Source organism: Pelophylax lessonae (assembly GCF_965119305.1).
Source record: "Pelophylax lessonae genome assembly, chromosome: 11".
NCBI lineage: Eukaryota > Metazoa > Chordata > Amphibia > Anura > Ranidae > Pelophylax > Pelophylax lessonae.
Window position 1 is genome coordinate 135,845,531 of NC_138778.1, and position 16,715 is coordinate 135,862,245.

A 16,715-nucleotide genomic window follows, 5' to 3' on the forward strand; every position below is an offset into this window, starting at 1 on the left:
GATCCCCAGTTCATCAGGAATTATTATTATACAGGATTTATATAGCGCCAACAGTTTGCGCAGCGCTTTACAATGTGAGGAATGGCATTAAATTCTTTAGAGGAGCAAAAAGGGATTATCATCCGGGCCAGCTGACAAGGAAGGCGGTCTGGTGGTCCTTAGCAAGGACTACCACAATAAAGAAATGAGCCATCTATTGTCAGACCGTGAGACATATGCATTACTGAATAAGGACCCGGTTATTCCCTATAAGGATGGATTGCATGCCCTGATTGAGGAAGGAAAAGAGAGAGGTGTACTGAATAAAAAGGAATCTGCCTACTTAAACCCTTTGTTCTGTAGGACACCGATCATTTATTTTCTCCCGAAAATTCATAAGAACAGTGAACATCCATCGTGAATGGGATCGATTCAATCACAGCCAGATTGGGTCAGTATATAGACACATTCTTACAGCCTTTGGTGGTAAAGACAGATGTGTATTTAAAAGACACCAAACATGTCATACAAATTTTGGAATCCCTTACCTGTACATCTTCGACTATAATGGTAACTGCGGACGTCAGTTCGCTTTATACCATTATAGGACACGAACAGGCCATCTCAGCTGGGCATTTAGCTCCTCTGATCTTCCCACGAAAAATACCAGCTTTCTGCATAGGTGTTTGAGTTTCTGTTTGTCCAGGAATTATTTCTGGTATGGCAAGCAATTCAACCTACAAACCAGGGGGGTAGCCATGGGGGCCCGTTTTGCTCCCAGTGTGGCCAATTTGTTTATGGCCCACTGGGAGGAAGAGGTGGTCTTCTGTGGACACCCCCCTGAATTAATGTTACCACAGGTACATAGATGACCTGATTATGATATGGGAAGGAGATGTGTGGCTTGGAGTCCTTCATGGGTAAATTGAATAACAACAACAAAAACATTGTTTTGTCCTCGAATGTTAGCCAGGAGCAGATTGTTTTCCTCGATTTGGAAATCTCCAAGGAGGGAGATCACTTTAAGATGTGCAATCACTTTAAGGTGACAGATCGTAATTCCTACATCTCTTTGGAGAGCTGCCATAATTGATCATGGCTCTGCAACATCCCTAGAGGCCAATTTGTAAGGTTGCTTCGTAATTGCACAGCAGAGAGTGATTTTATTTCCCAATCCAAAATTCTGGTCGATCGTTTTGCTCAAACGATACTTTAAAGAAATACTTGAAAACGAGGTTGAAAAAGTTACATTGCTTGACAGGAACGTATTAGTGGCCTCTAAACCCATAAACGAACAGTCCACTAGTGATAACATCTTTAGACTAATTTTTGGTTACAATATACAATTTAAAAAGATTGAAAAGTTTGTTGAGAAGAATTGGCCTATTTTGAGACAGGACAGGGTCTTGGGTTCAGTGCTTCCCCAGAGACCCAGTTTTGTCTATAAAAAGGCGCCTACCCTAAGGGACTGATTGGCCCCTGGTGTGATTGATCCCCCTGTCCACTCTGAGAGCAGATTGTTCTCCTTCCTACCCGGTTTTTATGCCTGTGGGCATTGTGTTGCTTGCAGACATTCAAAAATCAATTGTAAAAAACGGAAGGAATTTACAACCTCAGCTACAAATAAAACTTATACGAAGACCTGATCAGTAGGGGTGGTTTACATGTTAGAATGTGACTGTGATCTACAGTACATCGGTAGAACTTCCAGGCCTTTACAAGTTCCACTAAGGGAACATGTTGGCAATATTAAAAAAAGGCCTGAAAACACACAATGTGTCACGTCCTTTTCGGATCTTTCATAATCGAGACTCGCGTGGTCTCAAATTCTGGGGTATCGAGCGGGTCAAGCAACATTGGCGAGGCGGTAATTTTATCTGCCAGTTAAGCCGTCGTGAATCCTATTGGATTTACGAGGCTAAGGTTTCTGTCCCTAGAGGACTGAATGTAGAGTTTGACCTTTTAATTGTTTTATTTCTGACCGTTGATTATATATTTTAATTGTTTACTGTATTCTGTGTTTTATATGTTTTGTTATTTATTTAATGTTAATGGATGGCTGAGGTGTAGTCTCGACCCCTCCTCCCCTTTAAGATCTACGGTTGGTAGTATTATGTTTATTGCTGTCTGAGACACATTTTCTGTCCCCAGGAGTTATTTTAAGGTTTCTGTATGATTATATATTTTTTATATGATATAAATCATTTGGAGGCTAGATTCAGCTGATCTGTTTGCCAGAGATTCCTTTACTTTTACTATATTGAGCTAGTAGTGTTTACTGTTGCCGAGGCAACTATGGGAAGTGTGTTAGGGGCTTATAGAGTCTCACTGTCCTGCTAATTTTATGCTGTGCTCATTCAAGCATTAAGCGTCCGTTGTTGCATTGACAATTGTGGTCGGCACTTTTTCTGCTCGCTCTGTTTGTTTCTGGCGTCACACTTGTGGGCAGTGCTCCCCGCAGTACTCAACCCTTTATATCAGGTTGCGCCCTCCCCCCTCATATCCACTGATGAAGTCCCGCTGTTGGGGACTTAACGCGTTTGGAGGGAGGAGTCGATGACGTCACCCGCAGCCATCCATACATTGTACTCGCGCTGTTATACCGCGCACTGGGTACAATGCTATTTCTGGTAATTTCATTTTATATACCTCTCAGAATAAAGCGCTTTTAAGTACATTACACACTATGTGCTGCATTTATTTTCTCTGTAAATGACGAATCAGGTTGTCCTGACTGAGGAATCCAGTTCTGAGTATGGGAGCCCTGCTGTGAACACCGCTGCATCCCTTTCCCAGGGTTAAGCTTGTTTGACCCAGCTGGTAACACGGGGTTCAAATCTGGAGGTGAGGAGCTAGTGGGGCTGGTGGAGGATTTGCACTGTGGAGCACATCTTGTTTATTTTGATGTCCGCATGAACACCCTTATCACCTTGGGACTTTGACTATACTTGTTGTTTTATTCATTTTAAATTGCCTTAACAGATTAAGCGCTGCACTGTGATTTTTATATTTTTCTTTTCAATTTAGGGTCAGGCTCTACCTTTCCCTGTTTTGGCGCATTCTACTCGGACGCTTAGTGCTTCCTGGGCTTTTCGCCATACAGGCATCTGTGCTTCAGGCTGCAAAGCGGCTACCTGGTCATCTGTTCACACCTTTACCAAATTTTGTAAGGTGGATGTGCTGGCATCTGCAGATGCCTCTTTTGGCCGCCAAGTTTTGCAGGCTGCTTTTTGGAGGGCTTTTTGGCCTTCCTTGAGGGTGTTTACTGTTTGTTTCAGGTAGGCTTCATCTTGCTGTTCTGATGAGTCCTATGTTGCCTGGTTGGCCATGTTTAGCCTTGGGGACTTTTTTTTCTGCTGTTCCCACCCCTCATTTAATGGCACTGCTTTGGGACATCCCTACTGATATGCATCAGGAACTGCGTCCGTCAATGAACGATAGAGAAAACTGGATTTTTGACTTACCGTAAAATCCTTTTTTCTTAAATTCATAGACGTACGCAGTACTCGCCCCTCTGTTTTGAGTTGGGTTGGTATTACTTCTCTGACACTGCTTTGATACAAAACTGACATCCTATGCAGGAAGAGAGAGGGTGCCCATAGGCGTAGCCAGAACATTTTTTTGTCTAGTGTCCTACTCCTGTAGGGGGCAGTATAACCCTACTGATATGCATCAGGAACTGCGTCCATCAATGAACTTGAATGAAAGGGATTTTACGGTAAGTCAAAAATCTGGTTATTTTCATGGATAAAGGACATTTCATAAATATATATATAAAGTACCTCAGCAGCACACTCCAGTACCCAATATAAAATGTTGGCATCAATTGTGGGCGACGCGGGTCTCCCTGGCAGACATGTCCCTCCTCACTTACCAGGCCTAGCGTGACGTTGGGAAGGATTGGCGCTCGTGGACGCCTTTATCAACCCCATTTATGGCCAGAATATCTCAAGCTATATACTTGAGCACGCTGCACTTTATACTTGACATCACACTGTCCCAATAAGTTTCATCAGGTGCCCGGGTCCTAGGCGGATCCTATCCCCACAGTTTCCGGAAAAGACTATCCCAGTGGTCTGGATCTGACAATACCGCATGTTGCTTGTACTGTAGTTTTATATACAACGCTGCTTCTTCTCCTGAGGAAGTGTTTTTTACCATGAAACGCGTAGAGCTTTCCAAGTTGCAGTTATGTTTTTTATCATATTTACAGTTTTTTTTTATACCTCACATCTCTTGTCGTCATGAACTACTGTATTACATGTAATATCACCATTTATGGTTTGTTTATTGGGTACTGGAGTGTGCTGCTGCGGTACTTTATATATATTTATGAAATGTCCTTTATCCATGTAAATATATGAACTACAATATTTTTATATATAAATGTATGTTATTGCTATTACTTTTGTAATTATGTAATAAACATGTAACTAATTTTGATTTACTTATTCGTCAATTGCCTCATGTAAAGTCCCATATATGCCCTTTATGTACACATAGGAACCTAATTATTTATATATACACATGTATGTAGTTGCTATTACTTATGCAATTACGTAATAAACATGGTATTATAGATTTATATATTCTTTTGTACTTTTACTCCCTTGTTACCTGTCTCATGCTAAGTCCCATATATTCTCCCCTTCCATGGCTTTATATAAAGAGTATGGTGCACTATATTACCAAAAGTATTGGGACGCCTGCCTTTACACGCACATGAACTTTAATGGCATCCCAGTCTTAGGCCATAGGGTTCAATATTGAGTTGGCCTACCTGTTGCAGCTATAACCGCTTCAACTCTTCTGGGAAGGCTGTCCACAAGGTTTAGAAGTGTGTCTATGTAAATGTTTGACCATTCTTCCAGAAGCGCATATGTGAGGTAAGGCACTGATGTTGGAAAGAAGGCCTGGCTCGCAGTCTGAGCTCTAATTCATCTCAAAGGAGTTCTGTCGAATTGAGGTCAGGACTGTGCAGGCCAGTCAAGTTCCTCCACCCCAAACTCGCTCATTCGTGTCTTTATGGACCTTGCTTTGTGCAACCGGAGGAGAAGTGGAGAAAGAGAATGTTTTTGAGGGTGAAGCTCTGCTCTAAATTATAAATGTATTGTTGGCACAAATCCCCTGTTTGCCTATATCAAGTTAAAGATAAGGATGTCATTTACACACCATGATTTGCCTCCTAACACTGTTTGGTGTACCTGTTGTTTTCACCTGCAAGGTAAAGGCATAGTGTGCACATTATGAAAGACTTTCCTTAAAGCAAAGCCCTCCAGCGGCGCACTCTCACCGCTGTAAAGGCTTCTATCTTCACCCGGTCTTCCCTTTTGGGGACTCCGGCCGGCTGATTGTCCGAGACACGCGGGAGTCACGGCACACAGCCCTGAAGGAAAGCCATTCCTTCAGAGTGCATGCGCCGTTGATGTCATCGGCTGCTGCTTGAAGGCTCTGAAGAAACAGCACGGGTATGCCAATCCTTCAGAGCACACGCGCCGGTGATGTCACCAGCTGGTGCACGTTTAGGAGATATTCATTTTACCTACAGGTAAGCTTTATTATAAACTTACCTGTAGATAAAAATTACGTTTACTGCCACTTTATAATAATATTAAACTTGTTTTAAAAAAATGTAACGGTTTTTTCATTTTAATTATTGTGAATTTTCAGCCTATAAAAAAACAGAGCAAGGTTGTTATTAAAACAGTGTACCAAATAAGGCTTCCCAAGAAGCCACTTCTGATCAAAGTTGGGCCAGACAACATATGCAATTGGATTACATCAGGGGTGTTAAACTTAGTTTGATCGTGGACCACATCAGCAGTATTGTTGCCCTAAATGGGCCAGTTGTAACTGGGTAGCGCTATGTACAAAGTGCAGAGTTCCGGATTGCACTATGTACATAGTGCAGAGTTCAGGAGTGCCCTATGTACAGAGTGCGGGATTTAGGGATGTGCTATGCGCAGTGTTCAACCCCATCTGACCTGCAATGTTTTCTCTGAAAAACTGTGTGTGAGAGCCACATGACAAGGCCTGATGGGCCAGATTCAGCCCGTGGGCCTTGTGTTTGACTAATGTGGATTAGATGATGCTTCCACAACATAGCAAATTGACAGCATCTGTAGATGGGCCACCACTCATGATTTTGTGCTTAAAGCGGAGTTCCACCCTGCAAAAAAATTTTGAGATAAAAAATACCCCCGGGACAGTCAGGGCTAGTACATTTCAGCAACGATAGCCTCTGAACTGTCCCCGGTTTCACTTACCTTTTATAAGAAATACTTACCTTGAAAATGTCTTGTCCAGCGCAGCCATCTCAGGTGTGGACAGCTGAAGCCGGAGCGTCCTCTTTGGTGTCCTCTTCGGTGATGTCGGAGTCCCAGAATGCACTGCACCAGCTCTGCTCGTGACTTTCCGGTGCAGGCGCGTCATCCCTGCACAGCTTCTGGGCATTGACTCCTGGGATCGATGACTTTCATCTCCCAGGAGTCAATGCAAGGAGGAAGTGACGGCGCGGGCTGCGGCTGCAGAGGGAGGAAGAGGAAGGAAGGTAAGTATATTTTCTTTAAAAACAAGGTAAGTGAATAAGTTTTTCAGGTAAATTAAAGCAAGCGGACCGTGAAAAGTTCATTTTGAGGGTGGAACTCCGCTTTAATGAGCTATGTTCCTCCACTGTCTTCCCACAGCAACATCTCCATATGTCTAATCCTAAATGTCTAAAAAATATAATCATTTTTTGATAATGCAAAGCATAGAAATAATCGACGCATTTACTTTATTTTTGCTATGTATAACAATTACTTTTAGTTGTGCTCCTGTATTTTTTCCATCTTTTTCTAGACCTATTTTGAAGTATTGGCTGTAATTTGAACTTTTTTTTCACGTTAATTGTATATATATATTTTTTTATCTCTAGCCAACATGAGTTGGAGAAGAAGGCATCAGAAGAGGAGGTGAGGTTTTTTTGGCCTATTATATGATATAATCATTCGTTTCTGCTGTATTACATACCTATAAACAAGTATAATTTAATTTCCTTGGCCAGGAGTCGGATGAGCCTACCAGAAAGAGGCCAAGAATAGAAGAAAAATCCTGCTCCATTAAGTCCCATCCAGTGAAAAGCAGCTGTGGCAAAAAGAAAGTGACTTTTGACCCAAATCTCTCTCATGAAGACAAGGAAGGCACCTCTAAAATATTACAGCCACCAGGGAATAAGGTGGTGACTCTTAAAGAGACTGCTGACATTGTGGTGAAATATTTGACCCCATTTTTCCGAGATGGAAAGTTTGCTTCCAAGGTAAGTGAAGCTTTTTTGTTCAATGTTACATATATGTCATTATTAATGCACCCCCTTCACCATGCTGCCAGTGCCAAATAATGCCTGTTACCTGCAAAGGAGTAGGTGAATACCTAGCTCTCCTGCCACCACACCACTGAACACTGCTTTATTGAAGTGGAATTGCAAGCTTGGAAGTAATAATTTCTGAAAAAAAGACTTTAGCCTGGTAATTCTCCTCATTGGAGCTGTGTTCAGCAGTGCGGGTGATAGGAAAAATATTCACTTTTCTCTTTGCAGTTAATAGGCATTATGGGTACTTTTAGTACGATGGCAGGGCAACTTTAAGGGTTTTAACCGCTTGCCGTCTGCCCTATAGCAAGATTTTACTGCTACAGGGTGGCATCTGTGCACCAGTTAACATGTGTATATATACGTGATCCTACACTTCTGGGTAGGGGGCGCGCATGTCTATTGGCGGGTGCCCGAGTACTCGATGTCCACCGGCACCCGCCGATCGTCAGGCAGAGACACAAAACGAAGACTTGCCTATATAAACAGAGCAGATTGCTGTTCTGATGGGGGAAGGGACGAATAATTTGTTCCTGCAAAGCAGGTAATAATTTCCATGTTTTCCTCTAGTAAAAGCGCCTCCCACACAGTTCACATAAACACTGGCTAGGAACCCAGTTAACCCTTTGATACCCCGTCCCAGCCAGTGTCATTAATACAGCGACAGTGCATATCTTTAGCACTGATTACTGTATTTGTGTCACTGATCCCCAAAAAGTGTCAGTGTCAGAATGTTCGCTGCAATATTACAGTCCCGCTAGAAGTCTCTGATCACTGCCATTTAAAAAAAAAATTGTTTTTAAATTTCCCATAGTCTGTAGACGCAATAACTTTTGTCCAAACCAAGCAATATATGCTTATTGGGATTTTTTTTACCAAAAACATGTAGCAGAATACATATTGGCCTAAATATATAAAGTTAAAATTAGATTTTTTTTTTTTTTTTTATTGGATGTGTTTTACAGAAGGATACAAAAGCACAGTGGGGAGGATTCCCCCTTTCACATTGATGGGGGAATTAAAGACAAAATAAAGCTCTATTTATGAGGAAAACATTATATCAATTTTATTTTGGGTACAGCGATACATAGTTACATTTAGTTACATAGTCAGGTTAAAGAAAGTCACAAGTCCATCTAGTTCAACCTAAATAAAAAATCTATAACTCATACAATCCCATATACACAATCCTATACCCACAGTTGATCCAGAGGAAGGTGAAAAACCCCATCAAAGTGTGATCCAATTTGTTACAGCAGGGGAAAAAATTCCTTTCTGGTACCCCGAGAGGCACTTGGATTTTCCCTGGATTAACTTTACCTAAAAATGTTAGTATCCAGTTATATTATGTACATAAAGCAATTCACTGAGCTGGACAGGACCAGCTCTTGAGGGAGTTTATTCCACATATTCCAACCTATTCCAATAGGTTTAAAAGGCTAAAAATAAAACCTATGCGGCCAAAGTTAGAATAGCTATAAATAATAAAAGAGCTTTTAAAAAATATAAAAATGAAGGAACTCTATCGTTGTTGAAATGTTACAAAGTAGGGGGGGGCGTGGCGACCGTAGCTGCGGATGGCCGCTTAATACAGGAGCTCCGCCAGCTATAAGGGACCGAACAGCACACAGGACCTCCAGAACTACCTCATCTGGCCAGCCAGGAAGGTGACACCCCGCAGACCCTCAGGAGATGACCCAGCGCCGCAGAGAAAGCCCACAACTCGCTAAAATGGAGTTACTTGCCGGACAGCATGAGCCCTGCAATCTGCAAGATGGCGGTGGCGGCCACCTCCTACAAGTGCGAGCCTCAGCCCTCCATCCAGCAACAGGAACTCCTCAGCATCCGATGGGCAAGGTAAGAAACCCTGACAGTGGGGGCTCCTCTGGGTCATCCTCCCCCGGGTCACCAACCTCAAGAAGCCCTGTAAAAACCAAAGCAAGGTTTATGTCCCCAGCTAAGCAAGGACGGGGGCATGTCTCTGGACTGAGCTACACACAGACACAGTTCCCCAGCATGGAGCAGCCTGCACAATGCTGATCCCTTTGCCTCTTATCCCACTACTGGAAATCCAATATCTGATGTCATGATGAAAGATATGCTGCATTCATTCATGCATACATTTAGAACCTCTCTACATGCTGATGTGATGAGCTACATGCACCAATTTAAAAGTGAAATGCAGAATATGGGAGAGAGACTCAATACAGCAGAAAACTCCATAAGCAAGCAAGTCATGGTTGATGCACATAACCGTCAATCTGAAGACATAGCTTGGCTTAAAGACAAAGTGGCCGACTTAGAAGACAGGTCCAGAAGAAATCATCTTAAATTAAGGGGGATCACTTAGAACACTTAGAACAGCATGCAACCAAACTATTCTCATCATTAGTACCAAACCTATCATAAACTGATTTGGCAATCGACAGAATCCACAGGATACCTAGACCTGCACTCTTATCTCCTGACATACTGAGGGATGTACTTCTGCGGGTTCATTTCTTCCAATCTAAGGAGAAGATAATGACGGCCTTCCGCAAAAACCCAGCACTTCCCGCCGAATTCGCTAAACTACAAATTCTTCCTGACCTGTCCTAGCATACATTACAAAAAAGGAAGAACTTAGCGACCATTACAAAGGCATTACGGAACCATAGCATCTTGCATAAATGGAAACCGCCTGTGTCACTTTCAATCACGCACAATGGAACCACGACCACTATATAATCTCTGGAGGGCGGCATATCCTTACTCCAGAAATGGGGCATATTACTCCCACCTGATACTCTACACCAGCGTCCACCAGAGCACATGCCTCTCAAAGAAGAATGGCAACTGGTGACGAGGAAAAAGCAAGGGAAACAGAAGCACAATCCTGGAGGTCCTACATTCACACCACCCACATCCTTCCAACATCAAGGTCCCCGGCCTAAGGAATGATAATTCTCCTCATGGCCCTCTTTCAACACCCTCTATCAACCATTCAAATTGATCTCGGACGACCACATCCATGGTCCCTTTTTTACAACACCTGTTCTACCGTTTTTCCACGTTCCTTAGTTTTGTTCTTTCCAGTTTCAACTGCCACAGGAACCACTCATACTTATAGCAAGGATACTTTTCATGCACTGAACTTTTCACCTCAATACCAGCACCACCCTAACTCACCAAGACTACTAGTTTATCATGCCCTTTAAATGCATTTTGATAAATGCCAACGGCCTTAACCACCCTGCCAAAAGATTTGCACTCTGGAAAGAAGTAAAATCAACAATGTCAGACATGGTGGCGGTCCAAGAGACCCACTTCCAAACACAGAACCACCCTAAGTGCACTCACAAAGACTTTCCCCATATCTTCCTTGCAACCTCCTCTACTAAGAAAAAAGGAGTTCTGCTAGCAATAAAAAACACAATATCAACACAAATTAAAGACCTCATCACAGACCCAGATGGAAGATACATCATTTTGACTGGAACATTTAACAACCTTCCATTAACCCTAGTAGCACTGTATGCACCCAATACCCATCAATTACGATTTCTCAGAAGACTAATTAAGAAAATCAACAAGATCAAACCCAGCAACCTATTGATGTGCGGAGACTTTAACTCGCTGACAGACCCAGAACTGGACTCGTCAATCCCAACGAAAGGCAGAAAAATCTCTCTCCAAGGACTGCTTCCCAAGGAAGGTCTGTATGGAGATGCCTTCATGCCACAGAGAGAGACTACACATTTTATTCGGCTAGACACCAAACCTATTCCAGAATAGACATGTTCATCACAGACTGGCATCTACTGGGAATGACCACCTCGGCAGTTGTCAAGGACATCACGTGGTCTGACCACGCGGTGGTCGAGATAACGGTCGATGAGGGGTTCCCTAGAGGTTAAAACCAGGTATGGAGATGCAATGTCAGGAACTTACAGTCTAATGTATGTAACACCCACCTATCTCAACACTTACAAGAGTTTATACAACTTAATTCCCCATCAGTGTCAGACCCCTGGACACTCTGGGGAGCACATAAATCGTACATGAGGGGAATATGTATCCAACAGAACTCCAACTTAAGGAAGAAATACAACCAAAAATTAACAAAAACCCTCTCACTGATCTACAAATTAGATGTGGACAACAAAAAAAACCCACAGCCTAAATTAGCCAACTAATTAAACACTCTCAGACACCAACTCCGCTCTTCACTGCTAGAGACACATGATATCCAATTAAGGAAACTCAAACTAAACTACTATGCACATGCCAATAAAGCAGGGAAACTACTAGCCAATCAACTGAAAACTAAACAAGCAAAATCCATGATAGCCCACCTAAACAAACTACATTCCTCACATAAACTTACACACCCGAATGATATGGCAAATGAATTTGCAGAATATTATCATTCTCTTTACAACTTGGACACAAACCCAAGCACCATCAAACCCTCCAAAGCCTCCATATCCAAATTTTTAGATAATCTAAATCTCCCCCATCTCTCTGACTGTCAACTAACCAAGCTCAATGAACCTATACCCACAGAGGAAATCCGTAAAACCATCCTGACACTCCCACACGGAAAATTGCCCGGACCGTATGGATTTTTGAGTGAATATTATCAAATATTCCACCACCACACCCTAGCACCACATCTAGCAGATGTTTTCAACAAAGCAATATCTATGGCATCATTTCCCAAAGACATGCTTGAGGCATATATAGTAACGATACCCAAACCCGGAAAAGATGCATCATTACCAAATAACTACCGACCGATCTCCCTACTAAACACGGACTTGAAAATCTTTGCTAAGATACTGGCCAAAAGATTGCAGGGAGTGATGCACACTCTGGTCCAAAAAGACCAGATGGGTTTCATACCCGGTAGGCAAACGACAGATGCTACTAGACGCATAATCAATATAACACACATGGCCAAGACGAATCGAATGCCTTCTCTGCTCCTGACCTTGGACGCGGAGAAGGCGTTTGATAGAATTAATTGGGAATATATGACCTCCACTTTAATCAAATTCGGCCTAACAGGAAATATTCTTTCAGCTATCCTTGCCTTATACTCCCAACCGTCTGCAAAAGTATTCACGTCAGGTACACTTTCAAGATCATTCCCTATCACAAACGGCACTAGACAGGGTTGCCCCCTTTCACCTTCCATCTTTAATCTCTCCATAGAACCCCTAGCAGAAGCAATTCGATCGAAAACGGAAATCACAGGGTTTAAGACAGGAAAACTAGAACACAAAATCAACCTATTCGCGGACGACATAATCCTAATGCTGACCGAGCCGGAGACATCACTACCGGCAGCCCACAAAATCCTAACAGAATTTGGTAAAATTTCATATTCTAAAATATACCCCTCCAAATCCTGCATACTAGAACTGGAAATAGCACCCGGCATCAAACAAAGTCTCCAAATAGAATGCCCCTTCCCATGGACTTCAGAAAAAATAACTTATCTAGGAATTTTCATCACCCCACACCCATCCGACCTACTCCTAACTAACCTTAAACAACTTAAACAAAAAATCTCCGAAGATCTTAAAAGATTTAAAAAAGTTGATATATCTTGGGGAGCTAGAATGGCAACAATTAAGACGTGCATCCTTCCCCAAATACTTTATATATTCAGAACACTACCGATCCCGATCCCCAAAACACAACTAAACGCCCTCTCGACCATCCTAAGAAAATATACAGTTGTGTTCAAAATTATTCAACCCCCAATGAAATTGATTGTTTTGGCCAGTTTGACATTGATTTTGATCATTCAGTCATCCTGCTTACAATTAAATCAAAGAGACACGTGTAGGTCAGACAAATATAACATAACATTTATAACGAAATAACCACAAATGTCTTTTCTGTGCTCACATCATTATCAGTTTTATTCAACCCCCAAGTGACATTCAACCTTAGTACTTAGTACAACATCCTTTTACAGTTATAACCGCTTTTAAACGTGAAGCATAGCTTGACACAAGTGTCTTGCAGCGATCTACGGGTATCTTCGCCCATTCGTCATGGGCAAAAGCCTCCAGTTCAGTCACATTCTTAGGCTTGTGCACTGCAACTGCTTTCTTTAAGTTCCACCAGAGGTTCTCAATCGGATTTAAGTCTGGTGACTGTGATGGCCACTCCAAAATGTTCCAGCCTTTAATCTGCAACCATGCTCTAGTGGACTTGGAGGTATGCTTGGGATCATTGTCCTGTTGAAAGGTTCCAATGTCTCCCAAGCCTCAGGTTTGTGACGGACTGCATCACATTGTCATCCAATATCTCCTGGTACGGAAGAGAATTCATGGTACCTTGCACACGCTGAAGCTTCCCTGTACCTGCAGAAGCAAAACAGCCCCAAAGCATGATTGACCCCCCACCGTGCTTCACAGTAGGCACTATCACTTTTCCAAATCTTTCCAGATGACTTTTGGCATACTGCAGTCGACTCTTCTTATTCTTTGGAGACAGCAAGGGGGTGCGCCTGGGAGTTCTGGCATGGAGGCCTTTATTACGCAGTGTGCGCCATATTGTCTGAGTAGAAACTTCAGTACCCACATCTGACAAATCTTTTCTCAGTTCCTCAGCAGTCACATGGGGACTTTTCTCCACTCTACACTTCAGGTAGCGCACAACAGGCGAAGTCAGCATCTTCTTTCTGCAACGACCAGGTAGCATTTCAACAGTGCCCTTTGCTTTGAATTTGCGAATGATGCTTCCTATGGTGTCTCTTGGTATGTTTAACATCTTTGCAATCTTCTTATAGCCATTGCCCTTCCTGTGAAGAGTAATCACCTCTTCTCTTGTCTTCCTGGACCATTCTCTTGACTTCACCATGTTTGTAACCACACCAGTAAATGTCTAGAAGGAGCTGAGTATCACAGTCATTTTAAAGCTGCCTAATTGCTTATTAGGCTTTATTGCTGCTCCCTGACATCCACAGGTGTTTTCAATACCTGATTGAAAACACTTCAATGAACCTCTGTTCTTCAGAGTGGTAGTCTTTAAGGGGTTAAATAATTGTGTCAATGAAGAATTCACAAAAGAAACATTTACTACTGTATTACAAAACCAATTGATGTCATTTTAGCTGCATATGGTTCTTTAAGAAGTCCTTGTAGGCTTTCATTCTGAATACAATTACAAATGTACACTAAATTCCCTAAAACCCTTTACAGCATTGGGGGTTGAATAATTTTGAACACAACTGTATCTGGGCAGGGAAAAAAGCCAGAATAGCATATGACACCCTCACGACACATAAATATATGGGAGGAGCAGGACTGCCAAACCTATGAGCCTACTACTGGGCAGCACGTATAGATCAGCTGAAACACTGGGACATTAAACCCGAATCCCTACTATGGGCTTCCATTGAAGAACACAGAGTCCCGACCAAAAACCTCAAATGGCTATTACTGAGCGATCTATGGATTCCCTGGAGTTGGAACAAACTACCATTAATGGTTCAATCCTCCCTTCAGGCTTGGAGAACTATCTCCAAATCCCAACCTAACTTTAATCTAGAACACCAAAACCCTCTTCCATTAGAAATTTTACCATCAAAAATCCATAAATTGGATATAAACCAATTTGGGAAACTAGGCATCCAACATCTAAAACAATTCTATAACAACCATACTCTCAAGACCAAAGAAATGATAACCAAAGAATTAAAGAATTTAACATGCCTGCAGACACCTCGGTATCCCTTTCTAAAATACTGTTGTTACTGTCCAAACATCCAATATTGGAAACCAATACAAACTCCCAAACATGGAACTTCATAACTGCAGACAAATCGGAACGCAAAGAAATTTTCCTAGTATACTCCATTCTGACTTCAGACTCATTAACCCAGAAATCACATCACATGACTAAATGGGAAAAATCCCTTAATCAAATATTCACATTAACGCAATGGCAAAAAGCAATCAAATCCACATATAGGTTTTCCCACTGCACCAACCATTGGGAAATGATGACCAAAATCTTAAATAGATGGTACTATACTCCCTATAGACTATCCAAGATGATACCTAACTTCCCATCCCTATGCTTGCGCGACTGTGGCATCCTGTCGCATGTACTATGGGAATGTCCTTCCTTGAAAAGCTACTATTGGAAATCCAAGGTCATTCCGAACCTATCGGAAGTTATACATTTGGTGAATGAAAATTATCTACTCGAAAAAGCACTGTCAGTTAACCACTTAAGCCCCGGAAGATTTACCCCCATTCCGACCAGGGGGTATTTTGCGATTCGGCACTGCGTGAATTTAACGCACAATTGCGCGGTCGTGCGACGCTGTACCTAAACGAATTTGACGTCCTTTTTTTCCCACAAACAGAGCTTTCTTTTGGTGGTATTTGATCACCTGTGCGATTTTTTGATCACACGCTATAAACAAAAAAAGAGCGTAAATTTTGCAAAAATAGCAATATTTTTCACATTTTTTTATATGAAATTCCCCCAAAAAAAAATGTAAAAATCAAAATTTTTAAAAATTTTCGGCCAATTTATTTTATGCTACCTATGTTTGGTAAAAAAAATCGCAAAAAGCGTATTTTGATTGGTTTGCGCAAAAGTTATCGCGTTTACTAACAAAGGGAAAGATTTTTGTCATTTTTGTTGTTTTTTTTTTTTTAACGCGTAATGGCGGCGATCTGCGATTTTTTTTGCGGTACTGCGACATTGCGGCGGACAGATCGGACCCTTGACTGACATTTTTGACACTTTTGGGGTTACCAGTAACATTTCTACAGTAATCAGTGCTATACATATGCACTGTTACTGTAAAAATACACTGGTAGTGAAGGGGTTAACTTTATTTGGAAGGGAGGGACTGTGTGTGTCCCTAGGGGCGTGGTTTCTACTGTGATTGGCTGTGGCTCTAGCTGTAAGGACACTGATCAACGGATCTACATACCAGATCCGTTTTATCAGTGTCTTTGCAGCGAGGAGAATGACAGGCAGTTTGTTTACACAAGCTGCCTGACATTCTCCCTCTCCCCCGCCGATCGCCGAGTGACCGGCGGACATCGGGTCCGCTGGTCACACGCGCGGGGGGTCCGTGACCACGCGGGAGCGGGAGCGCGCCCCGGGGGGCGCGCGCTCGCTCCCTAGACCCTCACAAGCAAGCAACGTAGCCCTACGTTAGTTTGCCTGTGAGGGGCTGACCGCCGACGTAGATAGTCGTGCGGCGGTCGGCAAGTGGTTAATAACTTAACCTACAGCAAATTTCAGTTAGCCTGGGCCGCATGGCCTTTTCTTACACCTGATAACAGAATGTCTTAATATCCCTCTTGGGGTGGAGGTGCGGGACCAGTCCTCCTCCGGCCTGCACACATTGCTCCCTACGGGTTCC

The 16,715-nt window shown here is 42.5% G+C and overlaps 2 protein-coding genes across 4 annotated transcripts in view; one reads left to right on the top strand and one right to left on the bottom strand.

Annotated features, from left to right (window-relative positions):
• Positions 1–16,715, bottom strand: part of MYO15B (myosin XVB) — a 764,404-nt gene that overhangs the window by 483,413 nt on the left and 264,276 nt on the right. The window lies entirely within an intron of this gene.
• RECQL5 (RecQ like helicase 5) overlaps positions 1–16,715 on the top strand; it is a 276,003-nt gene that overhangs the window by 240,244 nt on the left and 19,044 nt on the right. For both annotated transcript variants that reach the window (XM_082273010.1, XM_082273011.1), the window contains 2 exons: positions 6,896–6,932; positions 7,025–7,276. In XM_082273010.1, coding sequence (XP_082129136.1) covers positions 6,896–6,932; positions 7,025–7,276 — 289 coding nt within the window. The remainder of the gene's footprint in view (positions 1–6,895; positions 6,933–7,024; positions 7,277–16,715) is intronic.